The sequence below is a fragment of the Bufo gargarizans genome, chromosome 10 (genome assembly GCF_014858855.1).
Source record: "Bufo gargarizans isolate SCDJY-AF-19 chromosome 10, ASM1485885v1, whole genome shotgun sequence".
Lineage (NCBI taxonomy): Eukaryota > Metazoa > Chordata > Amphibia > Anura > Bufonidae > Bufo > Bufo gargarizans.
The window spans coordinates 8,156,054-8,182,943 of NC_058089.1; the positions used below are offsets into that span (position 1 = coordinate 8,156,054).

The following is a 26,890-nucleotide window of genomic DNA, read 5'->3' on the forward strand; positions in this document are numbered from 1 at the left end:
ATGATTACAATAGAGGGAGGGAGGGGGGGGGGGGTTGGGGGGGTGCGCGCACACTGGCCCCAATGTATTAAAACAATAGAGGGAGGGAGGGGGGGTTGGGGGGGGGGCGCGCACACTGGCCCCAATGTATTAAAACAATAGAGGGAGGGAGGGAGGGGGGTGCGCACACTGGCCACCAACGAGTTAACAACAGGGGAGGGGGGGCCCACTGGCCACCAATGAGTTAAAAACAGGGGGGGGGGGGGGTCTGCCCCCTGCTGCCTGGCAGCCCCTGCCAGGCAGCAGGGGGCAGTCATGTACACAGTTTTTTTGTATATTCTAACCTGAAGCGTCTCCATCACCATGGGAACGCTTCTGTGTTAGAATATACTGTCGGAAATGAGTTTCACGATGTAGCTCATATCCGACAGTATATTCTAACATAGAGGCGTTCCCATGGTGATGGGGACGCTACAAGTTAAAATATACCATCGGATTGGAGAAAACTCCAATCCGATGGTATAACAGAACTCCAGACTTTACATTGAAAGTCAATGGGGACGGATCCGTTTGAAATGGCACCATATTGTGTCAACATCAAACGGATCCGTCCCCATTGACTTGCATTGTAATTCAGGACGGATCCGTTTGGCTCCGCACGGCCAGGCGGACACCAAAATGACTTTTTTTTCATGTCCGTGGATCCTCCAAAAATCAAGGAAGACCCACGGACGGAAAAACGGTCACGGATCACGGACCTACGGACCCCGTTTTTGCGGACCGTGTAAAAAAACGTTCGTGTGCAGGAGGCCTTATATTGTAGCCATTACTGGGGAATGTATCAGCCCTGAGCTCAGTGACAATCTGAGGAGAAAGGTAGGTGAGCGTGATGTGGGAGCGGGGTCAGGGGGAAGAAGAAGGGTGACCGTCCTATTGGATTTCACCCAGCTTTTCCAGAATGAGACAGGACTATAGAAATGGCTAAATAGAATAGAACAGAATATTATATATACACAATATAAAAGTAGCCAAGTTCTAAACAAAAGGTAACATTTCCAGTGCAAGATGTACTGACCTCTAGTGGTCACATAGGTAACTGCATCACAATGGCAGATTAGGTGGCCAGCTCATCTGTACGACCTGAGCTTTGTTAAAGAGGTAGCTCGCGGCTTCGGCTCTTAAAGGGGTTGTCCAGGATCAGAACAGCACAGCTGTCCATGGAATGTGTCTGGTTTTACTGTTCAGCTCCATTGAGGTGAATGAGGCTGAGCTGCGATACCGCACATAACCTGTGGACAGACATGGTGCTGATTCTTAAGCCGCCATATTTTACTCATCCTGGACAATTCCTTTAATTCCCTATCAAGGTGACACAGGCATCAATGTTACAGCTCCTTCTAGGAATGAGACATTCCTAAAAATCCACATCGGCCAAAGGGGTTTATGCTGCCAATTCCTATACAATTTATAGGAGCTCGGTACATATGGAGAGCTATAGTACTGAACTGAATGGGAAAATCTGTATGCAATGAGCTCCCCCTAGTGGTAACTGCAGGAGACCGCTATTTATGTAATATCCTAGAGCAGGCATGCTCAACCTACGGCTCTCCAGCTGTTGCAAAACTACAACTCCCAGCATGCCCGAACAGCCTACAGCAGGGCATTGTGGGAGTTGTAGTGTTACAACAGCTGAAGGGGTGCAGTTTGAGGATGCCTGGCCTAGAGGATTCATTCCCTGAACCTTGTGATCTACAGGGGCTGCCTACATCGTGGCTCATGTTATACAGGGCGTTGCTGTTTTATGTTAATTCCTTTGGGATGATTGTTCTTATTTTGATGGAACGCCCTGTTTGGGTAATTTGGTTTCTATTAATTTCCTAGCAGACATGTAATGCGTTTCTATAGAGAGCCTGTCAGAACGGCCATTCAGGATTCTGGAAAAGCTGGGTGGCTGCCCCTGTAACAGCAGCCATATTGGTTATCACCCCGTTCTGCATAGTGCACGTTTCCCCTTTAATAAATATACATTCGTGGAATGGTTTTCTGATTCTATGAATCATTCTATAGTGAAAGGGTGCCTGTGCTTGCTGTCAGTGAATGGAACACGTTTTTGTTTTGCATACAGAGGTCAAAAACCATTACAGACGTACCACTTCTCACTGCTGAAGGTCTGGCACAGTTGTTTCCAGCCCAGACCATCCTCTGTGGGCAAAACAGGATGCAGTCTAGGCTGATCCTTTTGACCTGCACTGATGCGATGGTAACAAAACCTCAGCTGTGAGGAGTTTCACGTCTGTACAGGTTTTAATCCAATTTGATTGTTTTAGGGGAATCTCTAATACAGGCTGCCACAAACAGTACAGATTCACAAGGCGATGCTATGTACAGTACGTATAGAGAGCAGGGATCGGCAACGTTCGGCAATCCAGCTGTGGTGAAACTACGACTCCCAGCATGCATACTGCCACGGGGCAGGAGGAGACAGCAGGGTTCTGGATTTTAATGACTCTTAGGCCTCATGCACACGGCCGTTGTTTTGGTCCGCATCCGAGCCGCAGTTTTGGCGGCTCGGGTGCGGACCCTTTCACTTCAATGGGGCCACAAAAGATGCGGACAGCACTCCGTGTGCTGCTCCGTTTCATGGCCCCGCAAAAAAAATATAACATGTCCTATTTTTGTTTGCGCTTTGCGGACAATAATAGGCAGTTATATTAAAGGCTGTCCGTGCCGTTCCGCAAATTGCGGAACGTGCACGAACGCCATCCGTGTTTTGCGGATTTGCGATTTGCAGACTGCAAAACACACCACGGTCGTGTGCATGTAGCCTTAAAGGGCTGTTCTATCTGGACATGTATGGCCTTTTTGTACAACATATGGCAAAGATCTCCAGTAGGTGTGAGTCCCACCTTTGGGACCTGCTACCTTCTCAAGATCAGGGCCTTGATACGCACTCTTATTTTCGGAAGCCCAGTGAATGGAGCACAGTCTTCAGATAGGAGTGGGTGCCAGAAGTGGGACCCATACATGTCGGACATTTATGGCATATCCTGCGGGTGCACCATAGATGTTCAGATAGGAATAACCCTTTTGTCATATTATGTGTTAGTATTTCTCCACTTTCAAGATGTCTGCTTGCTGTCAGAGAATGGTAACATTCTTATTTGCATCCAGAGGCTGTACACTTGTCCAGATCTGATACTTTTCACAGCTCAGGGTTTGTTACAATTGTATCCATTCTAGAGAATCCTTTGTGAGCTAAACTCTCCGGCAGCAGCACAGATCTATCTGCTGTCCTCGTGGATCGCTACAATGTATCAGGCTAATTACAGAAGATTGCAGAGACTGGACACAATTGTAACAAACCATCAGCTTTAGAAAGCCTTCATTTAGAATGTCAGAATCTGGACACAGACAAGAATATTTCCACCCACTTAGGCCTCATGCACACAACCGTTCCGTTTTTTGCGGTCCACAAATTGCGGATCTGCAAAACACGCAAGCCGCCCGTGTGCCTTGTGCAATTTGCGGAACAGAACAGGCGGCCCATTGTAGAAATGCCTATTCTTGTCCAGAAAACGGACAAGAATAGGACATGTTATATTTCTTTTGCGGGGCCACGGAACGAAGCCACGCATGCGGACAATACACGGAGTGCTGTCTGCATCTTTTGATGATAAGCTCCATTTTCATAAAACTGAAATACTCCACATTATACCCCATGAATACAGGGGGGCAAATATAGGGGTGAAGATTTTGTCTCCAAACCCAAGACTCCTTTTTCACATAGGAGGGCAGCAGTGCTGTATGACAGACGATGGCTGGAGGGGGGGGGGGGGGGGGGTCGTGGACACTTTCCCATGGAAAATGGTATCCTGTGAACAGGGCCTCGGTCTTCTGTGCAGAGCGGATGTGGTCAGACATGTCCTGGCAAGCTCTCTGCAAGCGTCACTGAGTGACCCCCGGACCCCACTATGAATGAGCATCCACCGGGCCTGTGACCTTGTACAATAACCCACATTCAGCTCTGCTATCTTCTGGTCATTCAGTGTTATGGCGCCTTAAAGGGACACTAACCTCAATGTGTAAAGTTCTAATAGCATGCAGCAGAGCCTATAGTCTACTAATTATATAGTATCTATCTATCTATCTATCTATCCATCTACAGTTGCAAGAAAAAGTATGTGAACACTTTGGAATTATATGGATTTCTGCACAAATTGGTCATAAAATGTGATCTGATCTTCATCTAAGTCACAACAATAGACAATCACAGTCGGCTTAAACTAATAACACACAAAGACTTACATGTTACCATGTTTTTATTGAACGCACCATGTAAACATTCACAGTGCAGGTGGAAAAAGTATGTGAACCCCTAGACTAATGACATCTCCAAGAGCTAATTGGAGTGAGGTGTCAGCCAACTGGAGTCCAATCAATGAGATGAGATTGGAGGTGTTGGTTGCAGCTTCCCTGCCCTATAAAACACACACCAGTTCTGGGTTTGCTTTTCACAAGAAGCATTGCCTGATGTGAATGATGCCTCGCACAAAAGAGCTCTCAGAAGACCTACGATTAAGAATTGTTGACTTGCATAAAGCTGGAAAGGGTTATAAAAGTATCTCCAAAAGCCTTGCTGTTCATCAGTCCACGGTAAGACAAATTGTCTATAGATGGAGGAAGTCCAGCACTGCTGCTACTCTCCCTAGGAGCGGCCGTCCTGTAAAGATGACTGCAAGAGCACAGCGCAGACTGCTCAATGAGGTGAAGAAGAATCCTAGAGTGTCAGCTAAAGACTTACAAAAGTCTCTGGCATATGCTGACATCCCTGTTAGCGAATCTACGATACGTTAAACACTAAACAAGAATGGATTTCATGGGAGGATACCGCAGAGGAAGCCACTGCTGTCCAAAAAAACATTGCTGCACGTTTACAGTTTGCACAAGAGCACCTGGATGTTCCACAGCAGTACTGGCAAAATATTCTGCGGACAGATGAAACCAAAGTTGAGTTGTTTGGAAGAAACACACAACACTATGTGTGGAGAAAAAGAGGCACAGCACACCAACATCAAAACCTCATCCCAACTGTGAAGTATGGTGGTGGGGGCATCATGGTTTGGGGCTGCTTTGCTGCGTCAGGGCCTGGACGGATTGCTATCATCGAAGGAAAAATGAATCCCCAAGTTTATCAAGACATTTTGCAGGAGAACTTAAGGCCATCTGTCCACCAGCTGAAGCTCAACAGAAGATGGATGTTGCAACAGGACAACGACCCAAAGCATAGAAGCAAATCAACAACAGAATGGCTTAAACAGAAGAAAATACGTCTTCCGGAGCGGCCCAGTCAGAGTCCTGACCTCAACCCGATGGAGATGCTGTGGCAGGACCTCAAGAAAGCGATTCACACCAGACATCCCAAAAATATTGCTGAACTGAAACAGTTCTGTAAAGAGGAATGGCCAAGAATTACTCCTGACCGTTGTGCTCGTCTGATCTGTAACTACTGGGAACGTTTGGTGGAAGTTATTGCTGCCAAAGGAGGTTCAACCGGTTATTAAATCCAAGGGTTCACATACTTTTTCCACCTGCACTGTGAATGTTTACATGGTGTGTTCAATAAAAACATGGTAACATTTATTATTTGTGTGTTATTAGTTAAGCAGACGGTGATTGTCTATTGTTGTGAATTAGATGAAGATCAGATCACATTTTATGACCAATTTGTGCAGAAATACATATCATTCCAAGGGGTTCACATACTTTTTCTTGCAACTGTATCTATCTATCTATCTATATATCTATCTATCTCATATCTATCTATCTATTGTATCTATCTATCTTTCTATCTATCTCTCTGTAGATGGCCGTCGGTCCCTGGCTTGTTGTCATTCTTTATTTAGCTGTAACAGTCCACTATTGTTGGTGGCGTCTTATTCCCCCGTGCACATGAGAAGGCGTATTATTCTGCGGCCAACATGATCACATTTTCTTCTGATTTCTGCATAGAATAGGGAGATTATTTCCTGATGTCATGCAAGAAAAATGTAACTCCACTGGTCGGCCCACGCCGCGTTACTGTAACTGGCGGAGCTGGGTTTAGGACCGAAAACCAGCTCAGTCTGTATAGATTACAGGGCTTTTCCCCTCAGCTATACTTCATTCTGGGAAAGCTGGGTATCAGCAAATATGACCGTCATTTTGGCTTCCCAGGGTCCTAAATGTCAAAAATGTCAAGTTGTGCAATAATATTTCCCTTCACAGGGATTTAAAGCAGTGGTTGTACCCAGGTCCGAATGCCCTTCTGCCCACTAAATGGCATATGGTAGGTGGGGACCCTGGTACTGGTTTTGCACTGGGCCCAGGAGCTTCCAGCTTCTTCCTTCTTTAGTGAGGTCTCAGGCCCCAGCTTTAGGGCCCCACCCTACAAATGACTGCTAATTAACACAATTAAACACAATAACATGAGCCTATGAAGCTCTGCAGTCATTATATGCTGGGATAATAAGGATGCTAGACAATCGCTGGGCAGAGTAACATCATTTGGTGACACCATCTGCCCAATTACCAGGGGTTACTTCCTGAAGATTACTGGGGGAGATGGCTGACAAGCAGCAGCCTCTGACCCCACGTCCCGCTTGTCTGACCCCATAACTTATTCATGAGGGGGACATTGTTCACTCTTTGATCTATATAACAATCAGGAGAGAGTTTTACCCTGCAACAGATTTTAGTGCAGTGGAGTGATTGGACAAGCCGAAACCTCGAGTTCAAGGCCCACATCCCACTCATACCGAGCAGAGATCGGGGCCTGGAATATCTGCATTTTTACAGCTTATTAATGCAAGAAAGCAGATTAAATCATCGAAATTTCATAAGCAAGAATATAGTTGCTATTATACTATCCCAATATGAAAGAAAATAGTCAGTGTGCAAGAGTATAACTACTATAATACTGCTCCTATGTACAAGAATATAACTACAATAATACTGCTCCTATGTACAAGAATATAACTACTATAATACTGCCTCCTATGTACAAGAATATAACTGCTATAATACTGCCTCCTATGTACAAGAATATAACTGCTATAATACTGCTCCTATGTATAGCAATATAACTACTATAATACTGCTCCTATGTACAAGAATATAACTACTAGAATACTGCTCCTATGTACAAGAATATAACTACTATTATACTGCTCCTATGTACAAGAATATAACTACTATAATACTGCTCCTATGTACAGGAATATAACTACTATAATACTGCCTATGTACAAGAATATAACTACTATAATACTGCTCCTATGTATAAGAATATAACTACTATAATACTGCCTCCTATGTGCAAGAATATAACTACTATAATACTGCCTCCTATGTACAGGAATATAACTACTATAATACTGCCTCCTATGTACAAGAATATAACTACTATAATACTGCCTCCTATGTATAGGAAATATAACTACTATAATACTGCCTCCTATGTGCAAGATTATAACTACTATAATACTGCCCCTATGTACAAGAATATAACTACTATAATACTGCTCCTATGTACAGGAATATAACTACTATAATACTGCCTCCTATGTATAGGAATATAACTACTATAATACTGCCTCCTATGTGCAAGATTATAACTACTATAATACTGCTCCTATGTACAAGAATATAACTACTATAATACTGCCTCCTATGTAGAAGAATATCACTACTATAATACTGCTCCTATGTACAGGAATATAACTACTATAATACTGCCTCCTGTGTACAAGAATATAACTATTATAATACTGCCTCCTATGTACAGGAATATAACTACTATAATACTGCCTCCTATGTAGAAGAATATCACTACTATAATACTGCTCCTATGTACAGGAATATAACTACTATAATACTGCTCCTATGTGCAAGAACATAACTACTATAATACTGCTCCTATGTACAGGAATATAACTACTATAATACTGCCTCCTATGTACAAGAATATAACTACTATAATACTGCTCCTATGTATAAGAATATAACTACTATAATACTGCCTCCTATGTGCAAGAATATAACTACTATAATACTGCTTCTATGTGCAAGAAAATAACTACTATAATACTGCTCCTATGTATAGGAATATAACTAGTATAATACTGCCTCCTATGTACAAGAATATAACTACTATAATACTGCTTCCTATGTACAGGAATATAACTACTATAATACTGCTCCTATGTACAGGAATATAACTACTATAATACTGCTCATATGTACAAGACTATAACTACTATAATACTGCCTCCTATGTACAAGCATATAACTACTATAATACTGCCTCCTATGTACAGGAATATAACTGCTATAATACTGCTCCTATGTACAGGAATATAACTGCTATAATACTGCTCCTATGTACAAGAATATAACTACTATAATACTGCTTCCTATGTACAAGAATATATCTACTATAATACTGCCTCCTATGTACAAGAATATAACTACTATAATACTGCTTCCTATGTACAAGAATATAACTACTATAATACTGCCTCCTATGTACAGGAATATAACTACTATAATACTGCCTCCTATGTACAAGACTATAACTACTATAATACTGCCTCCTATGTACAGGAATATAACTACTATAATACTGCCTCCTATGTACAGGAATATAACTACTATAATACTGCTCCTATGTACAAGAATATAACTACTATAATACTGCTCCTATGTACAGGAATATAACTACTATAATACTGCTCCTATGTACAGGAATATAACTACTATAACACTGCTCCTATGTACAAGAATATAACTACTATAATACTGCTCCTATGTACAAGAATATAACTACTATAATACTGCTCCTATGTACAAGACTATAACTACTATAATACTGCCTCCTATGTACAGGAATATAACTACTATAATACTGCCTCCTATGTACAAGACTATAACTACTATAATACTGCCCTCCTATGTACAGGAATATAACTACTATAATACTGCCTCCTATGTACAGGAATATAACTACTATAATACTGCTCCTATGTACAAGAATATAACTACTATAATACTGCTCCTATGTACAGGAATATAACTACTATAATACTGCTCCTATGTACAGGAATATAACTACTATAACACTGCTCCTATGTACAAGAATATAACTACTATAATACTGCTCCTCTGTACAAGAATATAACTACTATAATACTGCTCCTATGTACAGGAATATAACTACTATAATACTGCTCCTATGTACAAGAATATATCTACTATAATACTGCCTCCTATGTACAGGAATATAACTACTATAATACTGCTCCTATGTACAAGAATATAACTGCTATAATACTGCTCCTATGTATAGTGTAAAAATGGAGGCAATAAATAAACACTATAATGTTCCCTCTACATTACGGGATGTGCGCTGCTTCTGTAGGACACATCGTATATTTCGGCTCTTGCGTTGTCGCCTCCTCCTGTGACTTTCAGTATAAATATGTCGCTGCAGTCTTGAGATTTCGCAGACCTCGTTGTCACATTGTGGCCTTTTCTTTCCTTTACAGTAAGTGTCTTATTATCAGTCAGGAAGAGACACAACGTTCTCATTCTGACTCCAGGAATCAAAGCTTCTTCTTGTCTGTCACAAATATCGGAAACAATCCCCCCCATTGTCCCTGGTGAAATAGTTTGTGGGGTGAACCTCCAGTCTGTGCCAAGATACCAGTAGCACCCAGCGGGGGAGCCTTTATGCTTTCGTCCGGGGAAAGCCCTCTCCTCAGGGACCGGCAATAATTGCTACCCTGAAATGGATAACTTCCGTCCCAGAAGCCGCTTTGGCCTAAGGGCTGAGAGCGCTGGGGTCCTGGGACGTGGCCCCCACATAAAGGAGTCTTAGTTCTGGCACCGCAGGAGGCCGGCAATGTATTTTTAAATCTGACTTGTATTCCGGTGACCCTTTATTCTAAAATCTGTGATCCCACTTTAATCTGTGTGAACCTCGCTCAGACTGTTGTAATAGGCGTATGTGCCTTTAAGAACACCCCCACCCCGTCCTCTCCGAAATCACGTCGTTTATTCTGACATTTCTTAGTTTATCTGTTTCTGAGAAAGCTGAGTTAGGGCTCATGTTGTGTTGCGGTCTGGAAATTGCAGATCCGCAAAACACGGATATCGGCCGCGTGCGTTCCGCATTTTGCAGAACGGAACAGCTGGCCCCTAATAGAACAGTCCTATCCTTGTCCGTAATGTGGACAATAATGGGACATGTTTTATTTTTTTGAAGAACAGCCATGCGGACACACAGACACGAAACGCACATGGAGTCAGTTCCGTTTTTTAGCGGCCGCATTGAAGTGGAAAAAACAAATGGACAAAGAAAAAAAATAAGTTTGTGTGCATGAGCCCTTACAGTCATTTCACTTCTTACAGAGGTGGTCACCCAGCTTTCCCGGGATCCTGAATGGCATGTATCAAGTATTATAGAATAATTATGTTTAGAAGTCTGACAACCTCATTTAATAGCAGCTGTAAAGATATGGTTGTCAGCTCCCATCATCTGATCACACAGATAGCCACCTGGAGTCTGAAGTACTCTGGAATCCACCTCCTGTCTCATCAGACATTCAGGTTCCTATTTTCGCTCCCCCATGCTTCATACTGCAGCATTGCTTGTTCAGATTGGCAGCTGCATATAAGCGTAAACCCAGCATGTTGATATTCATTTGTTGAGTTCTCCATTTTCTATGCTCTAGGCCTCATGCACTCGGCCGTTGTTTTGTTCCGCATCCGTGACGCAGTTTTGGCGGCTCGGATGCGGACTCATTCACTTCAACGGGTCCGCGAAAAATGCGGACAGCACTTTGTGTGCTGTCCGCATCCGTTGCTCTGTTCCGTGGCCCCGCAAAAAAATATAAGCTGTCCTATTTTTGTCCGTTTTGCGGACAAGAATAGGCAGTTATATCAATGGCTGTCCATGCCGTTCCGCGAATTGCGGAATGTACACGGACGCCACCCGTGTTTTGCGGATCCGCAATTTGCGGACCGCAAAACAAACAACGGTCGTGTGCATGAGGCCTTACACTGCAGTACAGCTTGTTCAGATTGCATGAACCCAGCAAGAAATCCGTCATGTTGATTTCCTGGTCTTCTTGATTTGTTGCGATCTTCCATGCTTTACACTGCAGCCCTGCTTGTTCAGATTGTACAAACCCAGCAGGAAGTCAGCCATGTTGATCTCTTTTTGGGATGTTCATTCCTCCTCCATGCTTTACACTGCTCGTACAGACATCTCCTCCGCCCTTTGTGATGACTAGCGTTTCTGTTCTGTGATATTATTACTAATAATATTTAGTCTTGGCACTGATGCCCGCTTCTTGTGTTGGCAGACTGTACACCCCCACTCTGATCGCGCTGGCTGCCAGTCTCATTAGCTGTGTCATCGTTATGATCTACATACCGGCACAGACTAAAGCGAAGGAAGAAGGGCGTGCCCCTGAGCGAGGTAAGAGCAGGCCCCGTGGAAACTGCTGCCGACCTCACATGTAACGACCAATGTATCCGCGTCTCAATGTGACCAATTGTCTTCCAGGCAAACCCAGCGTCTTCAACTTCGGAGAACTCGTCCGGCTTTTGAAGTATCCAGGCGTCATGGCGATTTTAATCATCAAAGTTCTTTCTGGATTTCCAATAGGTAACAGCGTCACTTTTCGAGGTGCTCCGTGTGTTTATAGGGGAGGCGGGGAACATTGTGGTCAGTCAGATGGCAGCCATTGGAATTGTAAGACCAGTATAGGTGTCCCCCCCCCCGTCCCCCCCCCCATCCCAAATTCTCAACCTAACCCATTCCCTCCAGTCCTGCTGTTAAAGGGGTCGTCCTCTTTTTACTACTGGTGACCTGTCCTAAAGATATCAGACCGGCGGGGGTGCCGGGAGATCAGCTGTCTGAAGAGAGGGCAGTGCTGATATGAGCGCTGCTTTCACTGCTCACCGCGGCAGAGAAGGCGGCGCTCGTACGAAAAATAAAGAGGACAACCCCTTTAAAGACATACTTGTAAAACATGACATACAGCGCTACAGAACATACAGGGCCATACAGCGCCACAGATGTGCCTCTCCATCCAGTGATGTCTCCTCTGATGTAGATGTTCTCTTTCCTCATCTTCTCCTTCAGACCAGACCGCCATTGTGACTTCTTTCAGCCGCGTCTCGTCTCCGCAGAGTTTAACAAACAGACATCTTACTTTCCTACTTTTCCATCCTCCTCACCTTTTCAACACCCCATTCTGCCCCCCCCCCCCCCATACTATACTGTAGAAACAGTCCCCCTGAAAATACTGGTGCCACACAGATAGTGTGCCAGTACAAAAAATATCCCCTTACCTTTCAGATCAGACCCCCATATCAAACCCCAGATGAGACCCCCCCTATCTCGGAGGAGACCCCCTTTAGACCTCTGTCAGACCCCCATTGGACCTCAATGTCAGACCCCGCCCCAATATCAGACCTCAGATAAAACCCCCATTAGACCTCCAGACCCCTATATAAGACCCTCATTAGACCTCCAGACCCCCATTAGACCTTATACCAGACCCCCATTTGACCTCCAAACTCCCATATTTAACCACTATTAGACCTCTAGACCCCCAATCAGACCCCCATTAGACCTCCAGGCCCCCATTAGACTTCCAGAGACCCATTCAGACCCCCATTAGACCTCCAGACCCCCAATCGGACCCCATTAGACCTCCAGACCCCTAATCGGACCCCCATTAGACTTCCAGATCCGCAATCAGACCCCCATTAGACCTCCAGACCCCCATTAGACTTCTCTAGACCCCCAGTCAGACCCCTAATCAGACCCCCAATCAGACACTTCAGACCCCCAGTAAGACCCTTTAGGCTCTTACCTAATTAGACCCTTCAGACCCCTACTCAGACTCTTCAGACCCCTTATCTCACCCCCAATAAGACCCTTTAGACCCCCAATTAGACCTTTCAGACCCCCAATCAGATCCTTCAGACCCCCATATCAGACCTCAGATCAGACTATAAAATAAATAAACTCCCCTCTCCTGCTCTGGCGCTCTCCTCTTCCGGTCAGGCTGTCTCCTGCAGCGTCAGGTCAGAGTGCGCTATGTACGTCCTGACGCTGCAGGCAGCCAGGACACCGCAGCACCGGCCCCGGGAAGAGCGAGCAGGAGGAGGGGTAAGTACTGTACAGCACACTCTGGGCCCCCTGGATAGGGGCATGGTCGCAACTGCGACCGCTGCGATCGCTATAGTTACGCCAGTGCTTATGAAATTTAGGGAGTCATGGTTCAGCTCTGATCAGTGGCTCTGACTCAGCTGCATTGTCCAATGGGGTCCTGCGGTCGTCAGAATTATTTTTCTTCTTCTGAACCATTATACAAGTTTGTTCATTTCCTACCAAAAAATGATGTCACGTGATATGAAGCAAAGGGAATCTGTCAGGAGGACCCCTTTAATTAAGGAATTTTCTAGGAGGTGCTGAACCCATCCTCTGGTCCTCATTGGTGGTGCTAACCTAAGCCTAAATACATACAAGTTTGGGTCCGCGCTGAAAATTCACATGTAGAGAATGGTGCATAAAATATGTGTGTGATAATGAAATAAGAAATTTTGTAGGTACAATAAATGATTGCGAATATCCGGTCTCGCGGCTCTGCCCTAGAAGGAACGACATCAGCTCTGGACGCTGCTCGGTGCAGAGAGAAACAACTCCGGAAAGACCAGCAGCTTTTAAACCATTCTCTACATGTGAATTTTCAGCGCGGACCCAAACTTGTATGTACAGGCTTTTATAATATAGGGAGATTGGACCTACTGCCTTTAATTGTAGCTTTCCTAAATATTCCACTGGCTTTCAAGGCAGCTGACTGGCATTGTGCACTGTACGATCCCATGCCGAGTCCTCCATCCCACATGATAAATAATTCCTTTCACGGCCCCTTCATGTCTCTTCAGGTGTCTTCATGCTCATGTTTCCTATTGTTTCTGTCGACTTCTTTGGCCTTAACGCAGCCACGGCGGGATACCTGATGTCCTATTTTGGGATTCTCCAGTTGGTAAGTTCCCTCTTTTGATAGAAAGATAAAATATATTTTGGCCTCTGTAATTTAACAGGAAAATACTGGAATGCTGATTAGGCAGCTCAGCAATCCCCCTTCTATGCTTTACAGTGCAGCACTGCTTCTTTTGTGAGCTTCTGTCTGTGTTGCTCTCTTGGAAGGTTTTCGGCTCGTTACTCTTCTACCTTAACTATTTGCTTTTAACTTTTCCCCAAAGCAAACGGATCTATATTTGGACTTTTGATCTTCTCGTCTTTGTTTATGTTGTTACCTCGGAAATAATGACGAGGAAAAAGAAGAAAAATTATCTGTGTTTACCTTAAACTCGCCAATGTTTGGACATAAAACACTAAAATCTGTGAAGAGCGGAAGCAGCGGAGGGCGTGATGTCCTCCTGCAAAAACACAAACAGATCTGTCCGTGCAATAACATCCTATGGGGGCTTTCACCTGTCAGGAATATACATGGATGGCCTATCCTTAGGCTCTATGGGGGCCTTTGTCTGCCAGGAATATACATGGATAGCCTATCTTTAGTATCTATGGGGAGCTTTCACCTGTCAGGAATATACATGGATGGCCTATCCTTAGGCTCTATGGGGGCCTTTGTCTGCCAGGAATATACATGGATAGCCTATCTTTAGTATCTATGGGGAGCTTTCACCTGTCAGGAATATACATGGATGGCCTATCCTTAGGCTCTATGGGGGCCTTTGTCTGCCAGGAATATACATGGATAGCCTATCTTTAGTATCTATGGGGAGCTTTCACCTGTCAGGAATATACATGGATGGCCTATCCTTAGGCTCTATGGGGGCCTTTGTCTGCCAGGAATCTACATGGATGGCCTATCTTTAGTATCTATGGGGGCTTTCACCTGTCAGGAATATACATGGATGGCCTATCCTTAGGCTCTATGGGGAGCTTTCACCTGTCAGGAATATACATGGATGGCCTATCCTTAGGCTCTATGGGGGCCTTTGTCTGCCAGGAATCTACATGGATGGCCTATCTTTAGTATCTATGGGGGCTTTCACCTGTCAGGAATATACATGGATGGCCTATCCTTAGGCTCTATGGGGAGCTTTCACCTGTCAGGAATATACATGGATGGCCTATCCTTAGGCTCTATGGGGGCCTTTGTCTGCCAGGAATATACATGGATGGCCTATCTTTAGTATCTATGGGGAGCTTTCACCTGTCAGGAATATACATGGATGGCCTATCCTTAGGCTCTATGGGGGCCTTTTGTCTGCCAGGAATATACATGGATGGCCTATCTTTAGTATCTATGGGGAGCTTTCACCTGTCAGGAATATACATGGATGGTCTATCCTTAGGATCTATGGGGGCTTTCACCTGTCAGGAATATACATGGCTGGCCTATCCTTAGGCTCTATGGGGGCCTTTGTCTGCCAGGAATATACATGGATGGCCTATCTTTAGTATCTATGGGGAGCTTTCACCTGTCAGGAATATACATGGATGGTCTATCCTTAGGATCTATGGGGGCTTTCACCTGTCAGGAATATACATGGATGGCCTATCCTTAGGCTCTATGGGGGCCTTTGTCTGCCAGGAATATACATGGATGGCCTAGCCTTAGGATCTATGGGGGCTTTCACCTATCAGGAATATACATGGATGGCCTATCCTTAGGATCTATGGGGGCTTTCACCTATCAGGAATATACATGGATGGCCTATCCTTAGGATCTATGGGGGCCTTTATCTGATAGGAATATACATGGATGGCCAATCCTTAGGATCTATGGGGGCTTTCATCTGCCAGGAATATACATGGATGGCCTATCTTTAGTATCTATGGGGGGCTTTCACCTGTCAGGAATATACATGGATGGCCTAGCCTTAGGATCTATGGGGGCTTTCACCTATCAGGAATATACATGGATGGCCTATCCTTAGGATCTATGGGGGCTTTCACCTGTCAGGAATATACATGGATTGCCTATCCTTAGGATCTATGGGGGCCTTTATCTGATAGGAATATACATGGATGGCCAATCCTTAGGATCTATGGGGGGCTTTCATCTGCCAGGAATATACATGGATGGCCTATCCTTAGTATCTATGGGGGGCTTTCACCTGTCAGGAATATACATGGATGGCCTATCCTTAGGATCTATGGGGGGGGAAGGGGGGGGGAGTCTTTCATCTGCCAGGAGTATACATGGATGGCCTATCCTTAGTATCTATGGGAGGCTTTCACCTGTCAGGAATATACATGGATGGCCTATCCTTAGGATCTATGGGGGGCTTTCACATGCCAGGAATATACATGAAAGGCCTAGCCTTAGTATCTATGGGAGGCTTTCACCTGCCAGGAATATACACGGATGACCTATCCTTAGGATCTATGGGGGCCTTCACCTGTCAGGAATATAAATGGATGACCTATCCTTAGGAGCGGATGAAAATTCTATGGGGGCTTTACACTAATGGCATATCCTATGCTATGTACACAGTCCTGTGACAACTAAGCTTTTCCCATGGCCAGAAACTGTAGAAACTGATATGCCGCAGACATCTCTAAAATGATGAAAATAAGTATATATTTCCGGTTGACAATTTCAGTTTCCTTTCTCGCTAGTCTTCGACAGGCGATCATTGCTGTAACATAAGATGATATGTGGAGCAGCCCTTTAACTAAGTCATTAGTTCCCAAGAAACTAATGGTCACGTCTGGATTTATTTTTACAGATCTTAAGGTGTAATCTGGTCTCAGCATTTACCTTCTGTGTCAGTTTTATACAAGATTTTGTATCCACTGGAACAAAACAAGGAAAGTTCCTATAATATGACAGCAAGCAAAGATCTTGAAAACCATGAGGAATTAATACAGAAAGCAGAATTGAAACACTGTATCACTTTTCATTATACAAAAGATAACATTTATCTGCTGAAAGTGGAATATTCCTTGAATTTTTCCAACGGTTCATCCAGCTTGTGCTTTGGTGGGCCATTAGGTTGACCTCCTCTGTTTTGTAGCTGCGCCCCTTACTGTGCTGTGGGTGTCCTCTTCATGAACGGTCCTCTGAAAGGATCATCTGTTCTCAGAACCATGTTGCCCCCGGCGTATAAACAGACATATGGGTGGCTGTTATTTCACCTGGAAACTATTTCCTTCCTCTTTGGTGCATGAATGACAGGACGGATTCCTACAAGCTGCTGCTTTACTTTGTACTGATCTTCAAAGATGACGAGAGGATAAAGTTCAGAGCTGTCACATAAGACCTCACTGATCGCAGTTGTGTGATCTCAGTATACCGTGACACCGGTCGCTGATCTATATGTATATCCCCATAAGGATGTGGGGGTGAGGCTGTAAGAACTTGTCTAAGTAACTCATGCCTCTGTACATGTCACAAAAGGGCCTGCTTTTCTCTTTTTGGAACACAGCTTTACTCTAGCGCAGTGGCTGTGTGTGGCTCTGCAGCTCTATAAACCGATATATCCGTAAGGATCCATTCGCACAACCGCAAACTGCAGATCTGCAAAACACAAAAACCTGCCGTGCACGTTCTGCATTTCCCCTTCCGCATCTCCCTATGTTACAAATGCCTATTCTTTCTGCAAAATGAATAAGAATAGGACTATTTCTAGATGATTTTTTTCTGCAAGAATAGAAATTCAATAAAACTACCTTCTATGTATAAGAATAAAACTACTATTATAATGCCTCCTATGTACGAGAATATAACTACTATAATACTGCCTCCCATGTACAAGAATATAACTACTATAATACTGCTCCTATGTACAAGAATATAACTACTATAATACTGCTCCTATGTACAAGAATAGAACTACTATAATACTGCTCCTATGTACAAGAATATAACTACTATAATACTGCCCCTATGTACAAGAATATAACTACTATAATACTGCTCCTATGTACAAGAATATAACTACTATAATACTGCTCCTATGTACAAGAATATAACTACTATCATACTGCCTCCTATGTACAAGAATATAACTACTATAATACTGCTCCTATGTACAAGAATATAACTACTATTATACTGCTCCTATGTACAAGAATATAACTACTATAATACTGCTCCTATGTACAAGGATATAACTACTATAATACTGCCTCCTATGTACAAGAATATAACTACTATAATACTGCTCCTATGTACAAGAATATAACTACTATAATACTGCCTCCTATGTATAAGAATATAACTACTATAATACTGCTCCTATGTACAGGAATATAACTACTATAATACTGCTCCTATGTACAAGAATATAACTGCTATAATACTGCCTCCTATGTATAAGAATATATCTATTGTCCTACTACCCTCCTATGAGATGAAGATGTCTCAGGACTAGCACACCCTCATCTACAGACCATGGATATGGTATTTTAGACCAGAGAAATCTGGACTGGAATGCTGTCCTATTATCTCACCTCATTGTGTTTCTACAGCCACAAGGTTTCCTATAGGCTTTTAGGCTTTTTGTGTGACAGGAGTGGCCTATAGTCACCTTCTACGGGTGGTATTACGTAGGTTTTATTTTCTGAGCGTGCACGCTGTCTCCTGTTCTCAGGGCTGGTTTTATGATGTGCTCAGACCTGTCATTGAGGTGGGGTTCCCCGGCCACTCATTGTTTCGCTTTTTTTTCTCACGCTTTCTTTTTTTTTTTTTTTCACTTTGGAGACTCTGAGAAAAGGTTAACATTTCATATTAGTAGTGGAGAACCGAACCTGATATCTAGGATTGTGGCGGTATTTTATTTCATGGCAGCCTCTAATGAAGCCGGGGATATTGTAAGAGCAAATAATAAAGGTACTTACCTTTACATATGTGGAACAATGAGGAGGACATTCCCAAGCGGAGGGGATTTCGGAGACCCCGAGAAGGACCTCTCCTCCTTGAATGTCCCAGAACATTTTCATGGAAACTCAATATGGCACCTATAGGTGACTGTACTGTAGAACCAGCTTGGACATGGGACTCAGCTGGTGGGCTTAGGCACTGGTACAATAATTGGCCCCTTAATACAACAGACCCAACAGAAGATAATCCCATTTGGAGTTGACTTTACAGCCAAACATCTTCTAGTAGTCTACTGTATACATGAACATGTTCTCGGTTGATGAACGATGAGCTATAAAAATTATCTCTGCTGGGGGGTCCAAGAGCTACCAGTCCAAAACTGGAGGAAACCCCAGACAGTTTAGCCCCATAGATGGGGAACATTAATCATGTCTCCTACAAGGGATGGATGGGGAAGGTGGATAAGTGGTCATGCCCTCCTAGTCTGGTGGTGAAGGAAGGTGGGTAATGTCCTCCTAGTCTATGTAAGTTCCTGTTGCTTAGGATTAGGGCAGTTTTAAGATAAAAAAAAAGGTCTGGTGGAGGTTCTCTGGATCCTGTTGAATAACTTAACCACCAATAAGGACCCCAACACCCTCTTATCACACAAGTGGACATGCCTTCCTCTTATCCTAAGTCCATCACAAGGTCATTATGACCATAATGCCGTCATAGCTGGCAGCCATAGCCTGGTATAGTCACTATGGAAAGCACATATCTGTGCTGTATTTATAACACTTACCCATGGAAACTGGAGCTGAAGGAGCGGGAACTGTATTACAGGGTTTATTTTTGTAACTGAAGGAATTTTTCAACAGTCCCAATAAACGTCTCTCATTGACTCTGTGAAATTTGATGATGCCACTAAACCTAGAGGCCTGTTTTGAGGTGTCAAGGATGATGGCTCAAATTTACATTATGGGAGTCAGTCTTAGGTGTGTTCCTTTGTTCCTTCGACCTTCATGGAAGCAGAACAGACTATAATGCTTGTAAGTGCTAGGTCATCTGTATTTTCTAGCTTCTATAACTGTTTTGCTTATTCAGTGTTCTTGCATGGCAAGACCACTTACTGTTATCTCACATATAAATTCTTATTATAGCCAAATTTACCACCCTAACTCCTCTCACAGCTTTTACACTACATAGACAGTAATATACCGAAACGTGTGGATTGTTCCCGATTGGTGTGCTATTACTTTGTGGAACATTTCGCCGAATGGTTCACGAAATATCGGTATCGTTTCCGTGGCAAAATTGGTCCCATAGGAATGAATAGCGGAATGTTCAAAACTAGAGTGGGAGCTGACAAAAGCTAGAGCTAGAGCTGAAAATTAAGGACATGATTTCTAAACTGCCACCACTCCCTCATTTTCAAGCCCACCTACACAAATCTTATATCAAAACGTTCAGCTATCCCTGCTGCCACTAAAAATGTACACGGCTAAGCCATAGTGCTGATAGTTTTCACAATTTGACCATTTGTTTGCAACTTATGCCGCCAATTGACGTTCATTGAAACTCCACTCTAGCCATCTCAAATTTGAAGGGCAATTTCTAAACTGCGACTGTGCCTTCATTTTTAATATTTTAGAGACGTGCATCAAAATGTAGGTCTGGGTCTTGTGATTCTCACACTATAAAGCTCTTCGCTGTAGGATTTATAATTTTTAAACTACAACCGTCTGAAGATGGCAACCGCCAGTGAAGTGAGCAAGTTGGAGCAGTTTGTTTTTAACCGCTCTTCTCTGCCCTTGCTGTAGAGTGAGTTGCCATAGGAACCCAGGTGTGTGAGCAGCCAGCAGAGTGACAAAAGCTAGAGTGTGAGCTGAAAAATCAGGACATGGTTTCGAAACTGCCACCACTCCCTCATTTTCAAGCCCACCTACACAAATCGGCTGCTAATGTTTCTACAAATGTATGTTTTAATGTAACTGAAGCACTTTGGGCAACAACATTGCAATTAAATGTGCTATATAAATATATAAAAGTTAAAATGCATTTCTCACTCTATCACGCTTGCCATGTGCACTTTTTAAATTTGATCAATCAATTGGTCAGTGTAATGTTTACTATCTTTACTCACTCCATAAAGTTACTCTGCCCAGTCAAACCTTTCCACAGTTACTCCAGCCACTCCAACCACACAACATTTACTCAAGCCACTCCATCCAGTTACTCTGCCCACTCCAGTTGTAGATTACTGGTAGAGGCAAGAACACTTCACACAATTTCCCCAGAAATTGTAGCTTTTCTAGTTTTTTTTAATATTTTCTTTTGTCTCTTTTTTTCCAATTTTTACACATTGGACTTATTCTATTAAATCTTAAAACTTTAAAGGTGAACGCAATATTGAGTGAGTAGATGTCACATCATGTCCTGGCATAGTGTGTCTGAGACAACCCCATTTACCTCTTATTTTGGCCCTTTTATACATTATTATTTAAATAATGTTCTATATAAAGATTAGAATTTCATATACATTTTGTATAAACAGTATATTTTGCAGGTTATAGTTTTGTTCTTGTCCTAGTGGGAGATATATATAATTTCACAAAAAGTTTCCTAATGTGTCATTTGGGACTGGTAACAATTTTACAGGTTTATCAAAATATTTTTATTTACTTGTTTGTTTATATTTTTTTTTATTATTGTTATTATTTTTTCTTTCTTTATTATTTTTTCCCCTCACTAGTTTTACATTGTCTTTCCCATGTCTCTTTATTTTCTAGGTTGTCCAGGGATTCATGGTTGGACGTCTGACCAGCCGTCTCTCAGATGACACCCTGCTCCTGTTAAGTGTGGTGGTTGCTATGATAGTTGGATTGGGCTTGGTAAGAACAGAATCGGCACCGATGACCCTTGGGACCCTTTTAGCTGTCTGACATCCTCTATCCCCCGGCTCCTTCGTGAGGAGGAGGCTTGTTTATTTGCGTGGCGCGTCCTCTAAATGTTACTAATTATACACAATGAGGAGAAGAATCTCGCTCTTCACCGCCACTTGTGAAAAGAGTCCTAGAAATAACATCCTTTATTATTGCTGTACTGTATGGGGCCTTAATACCGCCCTGTAATAACAAGGCGCAGCACGAAAGCAGATCTGTCGCTTGTGCCGGCGGCTGAATAAATAACGTTTTCTGCGGAATATTTTCTCATGCTTTGTGTCAGTAAGTGTGTTTTATCCTCGGATATCTGTGCACACATGAAGAAGCTCCAGCGCATGCCTCGCCTGTTATGTCTAAGACGCCATTTTTCTTGTCCGGACTAATAACAAAAAATAACAATTGAAAAAGTTCAGACATTTAGCTGTTTATGTGACATACTGTATATGACGTATTTTATTTCAGGGCTCACTACTTTTCACCCCCATCAGCCATTAAATCATCATACATGAGCCCCATGGTTCAGCATTAATAAAGGGGCACACAACTGTCAGCAGCAGTGCTCCCATAGCTGTTCCTATCCAGGTACCCTCATAACAGTGCCAGTAACTGCCCAGTAACTATTCCATCCAGGTGCCCCTATAACATAACCATCCACAGAGCACCCATAATAACAAAAGATGTAATGACAAAAATACACAGAGCCAACCTGCCCTTATACCAGCACCCCATACAAGTGACCCTATAATGAGAACTAGCCATAGTGCCCCCATAACAGCACCAGAATTAATATCTCCTTGACAGGTGCCCCTATAACGGAAATGGCTACAGTACCCTCATAACAGCACCGGACCAGATGCAGTGCCCCCTTAACTGATCCATTCTGATACTCCTACATCCAAGCCAACCTGCCCTCATAACAGCACCAGATACAGTGCCCCCTTAATTATCCCATCCAGATACTCCTACATCAGAGGTATCCTGTCCTTATAACAGCACCATATTTAATGTCTCCTTGACAGGTGCCCCTTTAATGGAAATGGCTAGAATACCCTCATAACAGCACAGATACAGTGCCCCCTTAACTGTACCATCCAGATACACCTATATCAGAGCCAACCTGCCCTCATAACAGCACCATATATAGTGCCCCCTTAACGGTACCATCCAGATACTCCTATATCAGAGCCAACCTGCCCTCATAACAGCACCAGATACAGTGCCCCCTTAACTGTACCATCCAGATACTCCTATATCAGAGCCAACCTGCCCTCATAACAGCACCATATATAGTGCCCCCTTAACGGTACCATCCAGATACTCCTATATCAGAGCCAACCTGCCCTCATAACAGCACCATATACAGTGCCCCCTTAACGGTACCATCCAGATACTCCTATATCAGAGCCAACCTGCCCTCATAACAGCACCAGATACAGTGCCCCCTTAACTGTACCATCCAGATACTCCTATATCAGAGCCAACCTGCCCTCATAACAGCACCATATATAGTACCCCCTTAACTGTACCATCCAGATACTCCTATGTCAGAGCCAACCTGCCCTCATAACAGTACCAGATACAGTGCCCCCTTAACTGTACCATCCAGATACTCCTATATTTTAGAGCCAACCTGTCCTCATAACACCAGATACAGTGCCCCCTTAACTGTACCAACCAGATACACCTATATCAGAGCCAACCTGCCCTCATAACAGCACCATATATAGTGCCCCCTTAACTGTACCATCCAGATACACCTACATGAGACCCAGCCTGCCCTCCTAACAGTACCAGATACAGTGCCCCCTTAACTATACCATCCAGATACTCCTACATGAGACCCAGCCTGTCCTCATAACAGCACCATATATAGTGCCCCCTTAACTGTACCATCCAGATACACATATGTCAGAGCCAACCTGCCCTCATAACAGCACAGAGACAGTGCCCCCTTAACTGTTCCACCCGGTTACCCTATAAACAGAGCCAGACACATCCCTGTGCCCCTATAACAGTACTACTCTCTGTGCCCCGATAACAGTACCGCCGTGATTTTACATGACGGTAGAGGTTGCATCATGTACTAATGCCCCCCCAGTCCGGCCGCCCTCACCTGACTCCTTGTGACACGTCTTTCGGTATTCCCTCCTTTAGGTTGTGATGACCAATGTCTACCACTTCTGCATCATTGCTGTCCCGATGGTTTTCACCCTGTGCGTCTCAGGAGTCATCACTGACAGCATCTTAACCAAAGCCGTCCCTCCATCAGAAACTGGTATGTATTGAGGGAAGGTTATGACACCATTAAGACTCCAGACGGGTGTTTTAATTCATTCACAGCAAGCAGCAATATTGAAATCTGCAAAGAAATGAAACAATCAAAAGTTTCATCACTTTTCATTCTACAGTAGTTTTTATTTACCCCAGAAATGCCTCCTTTTCCACTTTCCAGCTCGATACCTGGACCTTCAGATTTTGGATTCGCAGGATGTTTCTGGTGTACGTTGCGCACCTCCGGACCTGTAGTTACATACGTTTTCTCTGGGGGATATCTCATTGCAGGGGTCTCAGGTGTCAGACATGAAACCGCACATTCCAAGCCTTTTTGTCAAGTTTTGAATTACTTTTAGTAGGAGTTTTAAATTCTCGACCTTCCCAGAACCCAAGGAGCAGAGACGGAGCCCCCGGCACCTGTAAGGAGATACACAGAGGCTTACAACTAAGAATAGATTAGGGGAATCTGCCCTCATTCCTTCCCCAACTTTCAGATGGAGGGAATTTTCCTGAATTTTCTGTGTGGGAAATGTTATATCAGCCACGATTCTTCCAACATGTGCGTCATGTGCAGCCTTGTCCCTCGTTAACATCACCCCACGAGTAGACAGGTCATTGCCCTCAATGTCACCTCTCCTCTAACACTCTGTGCTGCTGGATGACCCTTTAATTTCTATCTTGCCTAAGTCCCCCTCCTCATCATTATGAAACCTCCCCTGTGACTTGCAGCCTTGCCCTCATTAGCATCATCATGTGAGTCAACAGGTTGGCGCCTCCAATATAATTAGCATATTGCGGTACTGAAATACTCTGTGCTGCAGGAGCAGCCTGTTCCTTTCACCTTGTCTGAATCCCCTCCTCACTAAGGGCTCATGCACATGAACGTATTTTAGTTTCCGTGTCCGTTTTTTGTGTGGACCGTGTGCTCAACCATTCATTTCAACGATTCATTCCGTTTCCTTATGTCCTATTATTGTCCGCATTATGGACAAGGATAATGCTGTTCTATTAGGGGACAGCTCTTCCGTTCTGCAAAACACGGAATGCACACAGACGTCATCCGTATTTTTTGTGGATCCGTTTTCTGCGGACCGTAAAATGCATATGGTCCTGTGCATGAGCCCTAAGTCACTGCCCCTGTGACATGCAGCCCTCTCCTCACTAGCATCATATTGTGAGTGGACAGGTCACTGCCTCCAACAAGATCAGCATACGGCTGTACTGAAACACTCTGTGCTGCAGGAGGACCCTGATCCTTTCACCCTGTCTCAATCCCCTCCTTCACACCCTGCCCTCATTAACATCACCCTATAAGTATATGCTGCTCCATATAATATCACCTCTCATGAAATACTCTGTGCTGCTCGGGGAACCTGCTCCTTTCACCTCGGTCATATGTAGATTTTGCTCCTGGGCCCCAGTGCAGGCTCTATAATAGGACCCTAAAATTCCCATGTGCCATTTATAATATGTGATAGATGGGCCTTCGGGTCCCCTCAGTCCATAGGGCCCAGGCGTGACTGCTGCCTCTACACCTTCTATAGCTATGAACCTGCTGTCAGCCCATGACCTTTCTTCGCTAGTTCTCATTAACCTTATGACACTGCCCTGTCCTTGGTATCATCATCCCTTAAGAGGACAAGTCACTGCCTTGTATCCCTCTCCTGAAATGCTCTGTGCCGCTGGGTCACTGTCCCTTCCACTAGGTAACTCTCAGTCTGAATGGAGCTATTATCTCCATCCCCCTCCCTCCCCACATTATAACACTCACTAACATTTTGGTATTAGTGGACAGGTCACGGCCCCCCTCTGGATCATCACACTCCTCGGACGGGTGGTCTCCGGGGGTGTCTTCTATAGGTGCTGCTGCTACAAAAAGCTCATTTTGTCTTTTTTTTTTTTTTCTCTTTTAGGAGCGATGCTGGGGATCTGCGCATCTATCCAGCCCCTCACAAGGACCATAGGACCCACCATCGGGGGGTATCTATATAAACACTACGGGGTGCCGGCCTTCGGCCTCTTTGATATTATAGTTAGTCTGCTTTTATTATTCTACCTTGTAAATAGACAAACAAAGCAAAATGCGGCGAAGAACAACTAGAGCTTCACATCCCAGGACTTTATCTAGATTTTTGCTATATATATTAAATTAATGATTGTTAATCTAGACAGTCTTAAAAGAGACCCCCATTCTCTCAGGAGAAGCCAATATATTATTTCGCTTCACCTCTGGAAATCTCAACCGAAGAGAACAGCGTGAAGCCTCATTCACACGACCGTCTTTTGGTCAGTGATTTCCATCGGTATTTATAAAAATATCTATTCTTGTCCGCAAAATGGACAAGAATAAGACATGATTTATAATTTTTGCAGGGCCACGGAATGGAGCAACGGATGCGGACAGCACGTGGAGTGCTGTCCGCATCTTTTGTTGCCCCATTGAAGTGAATGGGTCCGCACCCGAGCCGCAAAAAATTGTGGCTCGGATGCGGAACCAAACCACGGTCGTGTGAATGAGCCCTAAGGATTAAGGCCTCTTGCACACGAAAATTGTGTGCCCATAGCTCGCATACGGCAGGTCCGCAATACACTGTCACCAGCCCGTATGCACTCCGCATAGCAGATGCGGACACATTCAATTGAATGGGTCCACAATCACAGAGATGCGGAATGGAAGCACGGATTGGAACCCCACGGAAGCACGACAGAGTGCTTCCGTGGTGTTTCTGTCCGTTCCTCCGCACCGCCAAAAAATAGAACTTGTTCTATTTTCTTTCAGTGTGGATGGATCACGGA

General features: G+C 43.9%; 1 protein-coding gene across 1 annotated transcript in view; it reads left to right on the plus strand.

The window, feature by feature from the left end:
* The window catches only part of SLC22A18 (solute carrier family 22 member 18), a 40,633-nt gene extending 14,163 nt beyond the window's left edge, over positions 1-26,470 (plus strand). The window contains exons 5-10 of the mRNA XM_044270224.1: positions 11,382-11,497; positions 11,585-11,686; positions 13,981-14,081; positions 21,668-21,769; positions 23,975-24,095; positions 26,008-26,470. Coding sequence (XP_044126159.1) covers positions 11,382-11,497; positions 11,585-11,686; positions 13,981-14,081; positions 21,668-21,769; positions 23,975-24,095; positions 26,008-26,195 — 730 coding nt within the window. The 3' untranslated portion in view covers positions 26,196-26,470. The remainder of the gene's footprint in view (positions 1-11,381; positions 11,498-11,584; positions 11,687-13,980; positions 14,082-21,667; positions 21,770-23,974; positions 24,096-26,007) is intronic.
* The last annotated feature ends 420 nt before the right edge of the window (positions 26,471-26,890 follow it).